The following is a 13,656-nucleotide window of genomic DNA, read 5'->3' as shown; positions in this document are numbered from 1 at the left end:
TTCTGAAGCGTAAAAGCCCGCGGGGCGCACGGCAAGGAACGCAATACTCGTTCCCTCTTCTAGAGAGAACCGAGGTTACGTTAAGTAACCGAGTATCGTTCTCTTACGAGAGGTTCTCTCGTATTGCGTAAGTTCCTTACGCTACGGGAACATATTGTCAACGCCGTGCGCGCCTCGCATACAGCATATGTATCCCAGGGAACCGGGGACCATAACACTGCTCGGGCAGGGTGGCCGGTAAAGGAAACGGGCCACCACATATACGGACACTTCGTTTGAACTGACGGGTGGTTACAACGGGTGGTTACAACACCCTGCCTTATGAATGAGGGAACGGCACCTGCCGGTCGCCTTCAAATTCACCACACCTTGTCTCATGAATGAGGGAACGGCAAGGCCGGTCGCCTTCAAATTCACAATATCTTGTCATATGAGTGAGGTAACGGCACCGCCGGTCACCTTCAAACTCACAATAGCTCTTTTCGTAAATGAGGGAACGGTACCGCCGGTCTCCTTCAAATTTACATAAGCCTTGTACCGAACTTACTACCAGTATGTGAGCTATGTCTGCGCAGAATCACCGGGCAGAACCAACAGCCTTATTGAACTGATAACACTTTCGCCTGTAAGGCAGGAACTTCCAGATTGTAAAATCTCACGAACGTAGACGGGGAGGCCCAGCCTGCCGCCACGCAAATATCGTGGATGGAAATCCCTCTGGCCCAAGCCCACGAAGAGGCCATGCCTCTGGTGAAGTGTGCTCTGACACCTAGCGGGCACTGCAGGTGTTTGGAAGCGTATGCAGTTGCAATCGCGTCCACTATCCACCTGGACAGGGTCTGTTTCGAGGAGGCGAGACCTTTAGCGCGCCCTCCAAACGAAACAAATAGCTGCTCAGAACGCCTGAAGGCGGCGGAGCGTGTGACATAAACCCTCAATGCCCTGACAGGGCAGAGGATATTGCCACCGTCCCCCTCGTCGGATGCTGGCAGAGCCGAGAGGGAGATAATCTGCGCCCTGAAAGGAGTGCCGATCGCTTTGGGGACATAACCATGCCTCGGTCTGAGAATGACCTTAGAGTCATTAGGACCGAACTCCATACATGTCGGGCTCACTGAGAGCGCGTGTAGATCCCCCACGCGTTTCACTGAAGCCAGAGCTATCAGGAACGCGGTTTTTAGCGAAAGGAACCTTGGTTCCACAGTCTCGAGCGGTTCAAAGGGATGAGCCTTCATGGCCTCTAGGACCAAGGCCAGATCCCAAATAGGAACCGATGGGAGCCGCGGGGAATTCATCCGTCTAGCTCCTCTGAGGAAACGGATGATGAGCTCGTTCCTTCCTAGCGTGCTGCATAGCGTCGTCTGGGCGAACGCTGCTATAGCCGCTACATACACTTTGAGCGTGGAAGGGGACCTGCCCAGTTCCAAGAGCTCCTGGAGGAAGGAGAGCACCCGCTGGACCCCACATTGCTGCGGTTCCAATCCCTTGGAAGCACACCACTCAGTGAACACCGACCACTTAGAACTATATAACCGCCTCGTCGAGGGGGCTCTAGAGTGTGAGATCGTGTTCATAACCCCTTCGGGCAGGTCAACGGGTATCCGTTGGTCACCCATACATGCAGAGACCATTGCTCTGGATGGGGATGCCAAACTGACCCTCCTGCTTGAGAGAGGAGGTCTGCTCTCAGCGGAACTGGCCAGGGGGGTGAGTGCGACAGCTTCACCAGCTCTGGGTACCAAATCTGGTTCTCCCAGCGCGGCGCTATAAGGAGCACCGGGCGGCGCGTTTCCCTGATTTTCGCTATAACCTGGGTCAATAGGGAAATCGGCGGGAAAGCATACAGCGGGAGGCTGGGCCAAAGTTGGGACAGCGCATCCTCGCTTTTGGACAAGAACGTCGAGCAGCGGGCGTTCTCTTTTGTTGCAAAGAGGTCGAGCTCCGCTCTGCCGAATAGGCGCCATACCAGCTGGACTGTCTGGGGGTGCAGGGACCATTCTCCTGGGAGAATGAGGCCCCTGGACAGCTTGTCCGGGCCCACGTTGAGGTGGCCCGGAACGTGCGCCGCTCTCAGCGAGCGCAGCGAGCTGTGTGCCCACACGAGCAGGCGTTCCGTCAGATTGCCCAGACACCTGGACCTGACACCGCCCTGCCGGTTCACGTAGGACACCACCGTGGTATTGTCCGACCGGACCAACACATGGTGTCCCCGTATAAACGGGAGAAACTGCTTGAGCGCGTTCTCTACCGCTATCATCTCCAAACAGTTTATGTGTAGGAGTTTTTCTCCGCTCGACCAGAGGCCCGAGGCCGGTCTGCCCTCGAAAACGGCGCCCCAACCCGAGGTGGAGGCGTCCGTCGAGATGACTTTGCGGTGTGAGATGGCTCCCATTGTCACTCCCCGCTGGTACCAGTCGGCTACTAACCAGGGCTCTAGGGCTGCAACACAGCCCTGAGTCACTCTGATCCTGAAACCTCCGGCAGCCCAGGCTCTGTGAGGCACTCGGGCGTTTAACCAGCGTTGCAGCGGGCGCATGCGCATTAAGCCCAGCTGGAGCACAGCTGCAGCTGAGGCCATACGTCCCAGCATCCTCTGAAAAAGCTTGAGAGGTGCGATTTTGCCCGGCCGGAAGTACGCAGCCATGCGCCGAACTTGGCGCGTGCGTTGTGGTGACAGGCGGGCAGACATAGCCACAGTGTCCAGATTCAAACCCAGAAATGAGGTTGATTGCGTGGGCACTAATGAGCTCTTGGTCCAGTTGACCGTGAGCCCCAGGCTGTCCAAATGGCTGAGCAGCATTGCCCTGTGGGCGAGGAGCTCGGCCTCTGACTGCGCCAGGATGAGCCAGTCGTCCAAGTAGTTCAATATTCGCATCCCCCGGTTTCTCAGGGGAGCGAGGGCCGCGTCCATGCACTTCGTAAATGTACGGGGTGCTAGTGACAGGCCGAACGGAAGGACGGTGTATTGATAAGCCTGGCCGTCGAAGGCGAATCGTAAGAATGGCCTGTGACGCGGCGTTATCTTGATTTGAAAATATGCGTCTTTCAAATCTAGGGAAATTAGCCAGTCTCTCGGGCGAATATGCGCGAGGATCTGCTTGGTCGTAAGCATCTTGAACGATCTCCTCAAAAGAGCTTTGTTCAGACGCCTCAGATCCAGAATCGGTCTGAGCGACCCGTCCCTTTTTGGCACGAGAAAATATCGGCTGTAAAGGCCTGACTCGCTCATAGAATGGGGAACCGGTTCTATAGCCCCTTTGCACAGCAGCGTGGCTATCTCCGCTCGAAGTAGATGTGCTACTTCTTCGCTCACTCTCGTCTCTATACGCGCACAGAAGCGCGGAGGGCGGCGAGCGAACTGCAGAGTGTAGCCGTGCTTCACTGTTCTCAGCACCCATTCTGATACACCTGGAATGGCTTCCCACGCTTTCGCGTGTGCCAAACGGGACAGAACGGCCTCTGGGCTCGAAACGCCGCGTTTCGCGGGTTTGACGGCCCGTATAAGAGGGGCGGGCGCGGTGCGCGCGCTCTCTGTGCTGTGGGCCAGCCGCTCGCTTTCGGTGGCTGGCCGCCTTACACACTGTGTCTCTACCGCTTTGAGCGGGGAATGTCTTGTGTGTGGCCCTACACTCATCGCTTCGGCCACCTTGGGCGGAAAACAAATGGTGTGTGGCGCGGCGCGTAGCGCCTGGGGCATAATGTTCGCGAAAATGTGTGAGCGCGTTTGAGCGGGCACAACTCTTACGCGTGGAACATGACCGGTTAAGAGTGGCTGTGTGACAGCGCGTGTGGTGGCTAGGCGTGGACGCAGACAAGCGGACACGTGACCTAACTCTAGCACTCGAGCGGCCGGAGGCCGCTTTATGTGAGTGGGGGACACGGGGTTTATTGTGCTTATGTGCAGGGGTGAACACAGAAAAGTGGGCACATTTACTGCATTTGAAACACATACGGCGTGAGCCGTGCAACCAGAAATAATGCAACTTTTGTGATTTCTCTGGTTCGCCGTAAAAACGGCGGTGGTTGACAGGCGAGAGGGCGTTTTTGCCGGCTCGTTGGCTGCGTGAAATTCCTCTGCAGCAGCCACAGTGGTGGGGGCTGACAGGAAAAAGAGTTTTGGCGGTGGTCCGGCCGCAGCGGGACTTAACCGTCGTTTCTTGCCTCTGGCTAGGAGAGCTTTGGAGGCTCGGACTTCAGCACGATCCTAGGCCGGGGGCCCCGAGGGGGAGGCGGCTTACCGTGGCTGGAAGAGCGCGATCTGGGGCGGCCGCTCGGTCTTCGCTGAGACGATGGGGGCCGCGCTGGGCGCTGCGTGGAGCTCGGTGCTGGCTGGTCGCGAGGACGGCGAGCAACGGAGCTACCGCTGGCGCCTGGGCGTCGAGGCAGGAAGAGGTTCATGGCCTGCGTCGTCTTCTGTACTTCGGAGAAACGGTCGACGATCCCCTTGACCGCTGGTCCGAAGAGCCCAGATGGAGAGAGCGGGGCGTTTAAGAAGGCCGCGCGCTCTGTTTCTCGCATGTCCGCGAGCGTGAGCCAGAGGTGGCGCTCAGCTACCGTGAGGGAGGCCATGGAGCGTCCGAGGGCCTGTGCTGCGGTCTTGGTAGCGCGGAGGGAGAGATCCGTCGCGCTTCGCAAATCCGTGAACAGCTCAGCGTCACAGCTCCTCTCGTCCAGATCACGGAGGAGATTGGCTTGGAGGATTTGCAGCACGGCCATAGAGTGCAGAGCAGACGCAGCTTGACCGGAGGCAGCGAAAGCGCGGCCGATCAGCGATGACGTCACTCTGCAGGCCTTAGACGGGAGGGCAGCCTTTGAGCGCCAACCAGAAGGCGGGCAAAGGTGCGCTGCGACCGCCTCTTCCACCGGAGGGATAGCGTTGTAGCCTTTCTCAGCCGCGCCGTCAACTTGTGAGAGCGTCGAAGAAGCCTGAGACGAGACCCTCGCGGAGAATGGCGCGTTCCAGGACTTTGCGAGCTCCTCGTGAAGCTCTGGCAGAAAGGGTGCAGTCCTGGCGGTGGGCGCACGGCGGCGACTGTTCAGGAAGCATCCGTCGAGCCGATTCGGCGCTGCCACCTTAGGCGGGGCCCATTCGAGGCCTAGCTGCTCGACAGCCCGGGTGAGAAGGCGCAACAGTTCGGCGTCCTCACCCGCTCGAGAGCGTCCGGAGGCTCGGACTGAAGAGGTCGCGGAAGACCATTCCTCGCTGTCGGAAGCCATGATGGAGCAGCTGTCGGCGCGTTCCGCGGCCGCATCCGCCTCATCCCCAGAGGCGGCAACAGAAATGGCGGCCTGGGGTGGGGGCGGGGAAGGCGAGAGTGAAGCGGGCGGGAAGGGTTCCGGCGAGCTTCTCTCGGCCAACTCCGGAGTCCGCTGCGAGCGGCGCTTTTTCCTGCGCGGCTTAGCAGAGACTGGAGGGATGTCATCTTCGAACTGATCGAGTCGAGCCCGCAGGGTCGACATCGTTAGTTCTTCGCACTCCGGGCATCCGCCGGCGAGAAGTGCGGCGGCGGCGTGATCACGGCCCAGGCAGAGAGCGCAGATCACATGGCGGTCCCCGGAACTGAGCTGCGCGTGACACGAGCCGCAGGTGGAACTAAACATTTTTAGAAAAACGCTCGGCTCTTTTTGTGAAAGTGTGACGCAGCGGCGACAACACTGAGCAATAAAAGGATATAATGCTGCCGGATAGCAGAGCAGGCACGGATGGCTGAAGGTGGCGCGATGCTGCCGGCTTCTTCAGGCGCTGTCCTCTGCTTGCTCGTCTGCACGTTCAACGGCGGCGGGTTCCAGATCCAGCGATGCGAAGGGCTTCGCTGAAGAAAAGAAAATCTAATATGCAGCCCGTGAGCCCTGCTTATATACACGTGGCCACGCCCCACCTGTAGGCAAATGAAGCCAGGTGGGCGCGAAGCGCCCTCATTGGTCGCCACGTCACGCGGGCTCACCGATAGGCTGCTGCAGTTGCCAGCAGAGCAGCCAATGGCACGCTGGAATAGCCTGCTATGGTCTGCCAGGCTGCCGCACTGCGTTGACAATGTTACAAAATTAAGGATAATTTTGGGTTTTTCAGAAATCTCGAAGAAAGAATACTTTCCCGTAGCGTAAGGAACTTACGCAATACGAGAGAACCTCTCGTAAGAGAACTTGAGTCATGCCGTCAGAACTATAATGATTGAATATGAATTTAACAGAATTACTTAGTGACAGAATGGTGTTATTTGGCGTTAGGTGAATATTGTTCATGAAATACTGTTGCGTGTATTTTCCCTTGCCAATAGTAAACAATGTTTTTGCATTTTTGAGCGTGGTATGAAACAATACAAAAAACTAATCAATAAACATAATTCATAAAGTATAAAAGCTAATAATTTACAATTATACCCAGAATTTATGTGCCATGCAGATATATTAAAACTATAGTTATTGTCAGACTGATGTCCAAATAAGCCCAGATAAGCCATCAGATCCTATAGATGCTAGCTAACACAACAGTGACATAATTACATAAATATCAGATAGATATAATCACATGTACTAATAATAATAAAGCTAAGATAAGATAAGTAAAGTTAATTTAAAGAAAAGCTCTTGTAGCATTCTGTTGCAGATACCCTTTGGTTTGATATTAGTCAGACATTTTAAATGTGACTTAAGTGTCCAAATACTTTTTAGAGTCCCTTCTGTATGTCAACATACATAGAGCATCCAAAATCAAATGCATTCATTTTGTATGAATACCTTTTCAACTTTCTTTTCAAAATGAATTAGCTTTTTATCTGCTTTCACAGGATGTGGTGGCATGTTGACGGATTCTGGTGGGACTTTCAGTTCTCCAAATCACCCAGGCTTGTATCCTCCTGATTCTCACTGTGTATGGGTGATCAGGGTGTCTCCTCCTTTCCTAGTGCAGATCCAAGTGTCATCTCTGGCTATTGAGGGACCCTCTCCTTGCTTGTTTGATTGGCTAGAAGTCAGAGAGGACACAGAGAAGACATCTGCTGTCACAAGGTTTGCTCACCCTAAGGCAAAGCGTTTTTTCACTTTTTTCCCTTAAAATTTACATTGTTGCAGCACCTGTTTTCACACTGAATGCTTTGGTTTTAGTTTTGGTTTCTTTAAGACCCGCCTTCCTAAAAGCCCAGTCAGCTCTGATTGGTCAGCCAGCCCCAGTCTGTTGTGACTCGTCTTCAGAGAAAACAGAGAAAACCAAAAACATCAACAACCCATAGTGCACTTTTGATTTTGGCACCGCCCCTCTGTTTATATAATTTTTCTGACCTTTATAGTCATACTGAAAGCGACAATGAATAATTCACCTTTTTTAACAATCTAATGCTGCGTTCACACCAAACGCGAATAGAGCGTCAAAATCGCGTCTACCGCATCTAGTTTCACGCGCGAACATTTTGAATGCATTCGCACGTCCGCAGCGAGTTGGACGCGCGTAGAATTCGAGCGCTGGAAGCGAAATTGATGCGCGTTCAAGGCACTCCAGGAGAAATATGTCATAAAACACCACTCTGCCTCTTTACATTTTCATTAAAAATATATATTAATAGCCACACACATGTGGCCCAGGCAACTCCTACATTATCTTCACTACATGTATATTTAAATATCCTAAAATATAAAGTTATGAAACTTCTCTTTGCCCTCAGTCAAAACGATTTGGCAGACAACAAATTATAGATTCATGAGAGCAAAGATCGGCCGTTAGATCTACATAAGATGCACCACTACAGGACATCAGAGCCAGCGGCAAACGTCAGAAGGACTAGCCGAGGAAAGGCTGCCCTCGCCGGGGTTATGAGCGGTGATTGCCCGGTGATCGCCTGGATCTCACAACTCCAAAAACACAAGATTATTTTTTTTTTAATAGGTGCTCTCTTTATATATAAACCACAGATTTGAGCTTTAAACAACTACATTATCACCTGAAAAAGTCTTAAAACTATATTTTGTGACACAAAAGTTGTATTTTTAGATTATGCAGGGTTTCTCATCACGTCACTTTACCACGTGACCGCAGCGAGCAGGCTTCTGATTGGTTAACGCGGCGCGAATTGACGTCAAAGTTAAAAATTTTCAACTCGGGCGTCAGACGCGAATTCGCTTCAAACGCGTGAATGCACAAAAGCACCATTCACGTGTAACGCGCGTATCGCGCAAGACGCTCAATTCGCATCTAATTTGCGTCATTCGCGCGAACTGGACGCGCAAATGAGGCGGATTCGCGTCCTTCGCGCCCACCTCCAGACTTTCCATTGACTTAACATTGAAATCACTTGCGCCAGACGCTCTATTCGCGTTTGGTGTGAACGCAGCATCAGCATGTGGGCTGAAGCTCATGGTGCAGATGCACTTAGGGCGTGTCCGAATCCACTTTTGCTAGTTTCGGCGCATGGTCCAAAAGGGTTGTCCCTAGTCTCTTAATGAGTCATGGGTGTGTTTTGGGCGTAACATGCAATGAACCAATCAGAGTCTCATCTCCCATTCCCTTTAAACGACAGTTGCACTCACACCATGGAGGATTCACTGTTAACATGGTGGAATCTGCGAGTGGAAAGACTGAACCAAGAAGTACATTTGTGTGCTGCTGCGCACACATGGCCGCATATCTATCTTGGATGTGCATTATTTTTCTAATAATTCAACAGCTGTCGTCAGTTATTCCTAACAAACACAGTTAAATAAAACGATACCTCTTAAACAAACATGGAATATCTTGAAGCTGCATAAATTGGAATAAATGGGTTATTATGTACATTTTGCTGTACAAGGATGTTCTTGGTGATCACACATACACTTTTAATAATTAAAATTCAATTCTTCCTAGATTTTGTGGCAATGTTGCACCACCTACATTAAATACAAATAGCAGTACTGTGTTGGTGTCATTTCACACTGATGGGAATATTGGCAGCAATGGGTTCATTGCACAATACCATTCTATATTACCAGGACAAAGTAAGTATAACTTAAACATGTTAAACATTATGTTTGTTTTAATAGTTCAAAACTGTACAGTTTTTTTCAGAAAAAAAATACAATCAACTCAATCTTCTGGCACTGCATATCTATCTTTGGCATGCTCTATATATGAAAAAAAAACACCTTTTATAGGCTTCTGATATACAATATCCAGTCAAAATTATCTGCTTTCTATATTTAACCAACCAAGATGTCTAAGATCCTGTTTCCACCTAGTATTACATTTTTTTTTTTGCGATTGCTTAAGCACAATTTCAAAAACAAGATTTTTGAAAAAAGGAGACATAGTTTTGAAAACAATTGTGTCACAATTTACCAGTGTGAGTGCCCGTGGTTACCACCAGAGGGCACTCCACCCTGGACTGTCACTCCATCAAGGACTACATCTCCCATTATCCTTTGACCGGACTCATCATCACTCATTGATTACATCCACTTGCACTCCATTACCTTGTTAGCTAACACTATATAATCCTGGTCATGTCAATCATTCATTGTCTTGTTTGTTGTAACACTGCATTTCTGAGCATGCTCCCTGGTTTCTTGTCTCTTGGTCTTGGATTACTTGCCTGTTCTGTGGATTACCCTTTTTCCTGTCTCTCCTGCCTTGTTTGCCTGTTTGGACTGATTGCCTGTGTATGACCTTTTGCCTGTTTTTGACTACGATTGTGGATTAGCCTTTAATCTTTAACCCAGATTACCCTGACACAACCTTCGGGTCTCAGAGCAGTACGTTACAGTAAGCAGCAGTTGGAAAAAAAAAAAGATCTCACAACAAATTTAATATTTTTCCATCATTTTCTTTTGCTGAATGGAAACATGTTCTAACATAGTAGCTCAAAATTGATCAGAAATTACTAGGCATGCCACGAGATCTCGCGAGACTAAACTGTGAAAGCTGTCTCGTGTCATATTGTAATGATGAGTGTGAGGGTGAAGTTAGGATAGAATATGCCAACACTACGTTTACATTACGCCTCCACTCTAGTTTGGCTTTTTATAGAAATAAAAACAATGTAATTCAGGTGGATAACAGTCACTTCAATTCTATCAGCTCATCCAACATGAGCGGTTTGAGCCGTACATACTGCACAGCACTGATCACGTGTCGAGAAGACGAGCGCTTGCATTGAGAGTGTGTTACAAGTGTATGTTACATGTTAATGGACTCCGTGGCGGAGGATTCGTTGCGCAGCAGAAGCGTCAGACCTATATTTGAAAATGTGCGTCAGCACCACCAGTACTATTCCCTGGGAATACTATTCCCAGAGTACACATGATCGTGAAATTCAAAGTGAAAGTAAATGCGAGCACTTTTTAAACGTGATTTCAATACGTTACCGCTGTTTGAAAGCGGCTCCCTGAGGCAAGCGAATATCTCCCAATATAAAAGCGATCTCGTTGTAACCATCTCTTAGCTCTGTATCATGCTTGAAGATAAATGTGGTCTCTATTTGCACTTTGAATATTGACTTTGATTATGGTATTATGGTTATTGTTTGCACTTAATATCTTTGATCAGTTTGTGGGAAGGAGTTCAGTTAGGTGTGATCAATGTGCTTCTTGTCTTTGGGCTGGGTCAGGCCAGAGCACTTTGTCGATATCACAAGCAATATTGTCCCTCCTGAGGCAACGGGGGAAGAAGCCTCTTGTGTGCGGTATCCAGCCCTGACATGATTCCTCACCTATAGCACCACAGGCTAAATCCATGGCTTGCAGCAGATTTACTCTGGTGTAGGGTTGTCTATCGTATACTTTCCATCTCCAAGAGGAGAAAAACTCCTCAATCGGATTCAGGAAAGGTGAGTATGGAGGGAGGTACAAGTTCATAAACTGCCCATTGATGTTAAACCATTCCCTTACCTGAGCAGCTCGGTGGAAACTGGCATTGCCCCACACTAACACATAGGTGGGAATGGGATTCTTATTTAGCTCTTGATCCTGCTGCTCTTGAACCTGCTGCTCAAATAAAATATCTCTTAGATTGGCAATAAATCTTAGAAGGTGCTGGGTGTTGTATGGCTCGAGTGTAACATGGTGATGTAGAACACCATGGTTGCTGATAGCAGCACAGATTGTGACATTACCACCTCTTTGACCAGGGACTTAATCATGTTTCGGGCTCTCCTTCTCCTCTTTGTTACATTGAAGCCTGCTTCATCGACAAAGATGAAGTCATGGGGTCTGTCCAAGGATTCCAAGTCAAATATTGTCTGTAGAAATACAATATACTGCATTTAGAATTGTGTAAGTCGTACAGAGACAGTGCTAACCTGTAGAGTACAATTAGGCCTACTGTATGCACTTCTGATTCACATACATTGTATGTACTGAAGAGTAATGTCATTCACATAGTATGTGTAAGTACTGTAGACAATCTGGATTACAGTAAATGTTTCTGAATGTACACTTACTTGCACACACTGAGCTCGCAGTTCTTTCACCCTTGGTGAGTTGCGCTCAAAAGGTACTTTGTATGCTTGTTTCATTCGCATCATGTTACAATGGAGGACACGGTCAATTGTGGAAATGCTCACACTGTCGATTCCCTGGAAGTGCATGTTGTCTTGTATCACTCATTCCGGATTTCTCTGAGTTGTATTATCTTGAAAGACCATGCCCACTATAATGGCCTTTTGCTCCCGATATATCTGTCCTTCCACCTGCATGTGGCAGCCTTGCAATTCTACAAAAAGTAGATGTGCAGTTACAAAAAAATATTTTTATCATGCAGTACTATACATACAGTGATGAACTTTACAAATGTCTATTGAAACAGCTACATACTGTATAGTGTAGTACAGTCCGAACAGTGGAAAGATATATTGTCCCAGAGGAGAAGGTATCTCATCTGCTCTGCATCCATTTTCTTCTGGTCTTCTGCTATGACGATGTTGTGTAGTCAGTTTAAAAATGAGAGTATGTGGGCCGTGTTGTAAGGACCTAAGTTCCTATTGATTGCAACGCACAATATCCAAAACAGATCTGTGGCCAATTATGTTTCTCCCTCTTCCTCTTCCTCTTCCTGAAACATTGTCTTCCATTTATGTTAAAGACAGGTAAACTCACCTGTTGCCTTTTTATAGTGCTTACACCTGATTGTTGAGTTTACAGTTAAGAAGTGACATCCTGTTAGATTCCTGTGTTTAATGTAGAGAAGTGTGTTTGGTGTATGAGGCTGAAAATGTGCTTATAGTTGTGCAGATCTGGGCTGAGGTTTTGCTCCTTGAGTGTCAGGTTTCACTAACTATGTTAATTAAAATTTTAGTGTGTAAGCAATCGTAATCCAAAAAACTGTAAGACTGTCACCTGCCGCCACCTACTGGCGGTTTAGTTTCATGTTTAAAAGTATCATTCTTTCCAACATTTCTTATTTGTAAATTCAAATATATATTTAAAGGAGCTGTATGTAGGAATGTGGCCAAAACTGGTACTGCAATCACTTTCAAATTACTGTAGAGCGGTGTATCCCCTCTCCCCCTCCCCCTGACTCGAGGTTGCCAGCTAGGCTGCAGGATCCAGCAGGAACGTAGGCTGCTACAAGGAGCTTTCAATGGCAAGTGACGAGTCGTACACAGTAAGATTTTTTTCTTTCTGTTAATTATGTTTATGCTTCAAGAGCGATGTTTTGTGAAGTAATTATGAATCGCAAAAATGTACTAATGGCGATTAGCCAAATATAATCGTAAATATGAACGCTCGTATGTGACAGTACATTCCCACATGAAAAAATACTATAGTAAAATTACAGCAAAGCTAAATAACATTAGCAATGGTCATACAGGTCAACTTGTAGCATGTTTTGTCCACTATATATGCGAAGAACGAATGAGGAATAATTTTTACAGAGGTAACGTTAGGCTACTGTCTCAAATACGTTTTCACAGTGCCATAATAGGCGTACTAATGTTGTTTTCCTCAGCATCCCAGCATAATGACAGAGAAACGGGCTCTGATAATGCATTACTAATGTTAGCAATGACGACTCGCCGTTTTTATTTACCAAACAATTCCTTAACGTTACCTTTTCAATTCAATGACCCACCTCCTCCATCTGCGCTAACCTAACGTTACTTTGCACGAACATGCATAACTTTGTTCGACTGTCATGAATATTTGAAATGTCCATTTACATTAAGTACAAGTTAGCCAAACATAGATGAACCTTACCTGTCCAGGAGAAAATTAGCAACGTTGGCATCAGTCTTCAAATTATTCTCCTTTTTCAGCCGTCTCCATCTTTCAAAGGCATCTCTTATACAAATCCTTGTTTTATTTCGGACACTGTCACAACGTTTTTCTGATTCATAACGAGGTTGTTTAGGTTTCGTAAAGTTAGACATTGTTTATCCAAAAAGTTTGTAGCTGCAGCTGTGGTAACTAGAGCAGAGCTGGCAACCCGAATGCAGAAACACTACTGACTTCGTGATTGGTAGATAGGCGGAGGGTGGGGCTTCAGGCCAAAACACAACATGACAACATCAACATCAGTTGAGGGCTGCAACTTCACTTTTAAAATGACAATATCTTGGCCGTACAACCGTTGTCAGTGATATAAATATTTGAAATTAACATGATTTCTTAATGTCTAGTGACATATCAGGGCCATTTTATGATTAATTGAAATACATTTCTTACATACAGTTCCTTTAAAACAATCTCATT

The 13,656-nt window shown here is 48.1% G+C and overlaps 1 protein-coding gene across 1 annotated transcript in view; it reads left to right on the top strand.

Annotated features, from left to right (window-relative positions):
- mfrp (membrane frizzled-related protein) overlaps nucleotides 1–13,656 on the top strand; it is a 43,943-nt gene that overhangs the window by 7,805 nt on the left and 22,482 nt on the right. Inside the window, exons 5-6 of the mRNA XM_079823826.1 lie at nucleotides 6,789–7,008; nucleotides 8,837–8,967. Of these exons, the coding sequence (XP_079679952.1) occupies nucleotides 6,789–7,008; nucleotides 8,837–8,967 (351 nt within the window). The remainder of the gene's footprint in view (nucleotides 1–6,788; nucleotides 7,009–8,836; nucleotides 8,968–13,656) is intronic.

This window comes from Gobio gobio (genome assembly GCF_949357685.1).
Source record: "Gobio gobio genome assembly, chromosome: 8".
NCBI classification, from domain to species: Eukaryota; Metazoa; Chordata; class Actinopteri; order Cypriniformes; family Gobionidae; genus Gobio; species Gobio gobio.
This window is presented reverse-complemented; position numbering and strand designations above follow the sequence as displayed.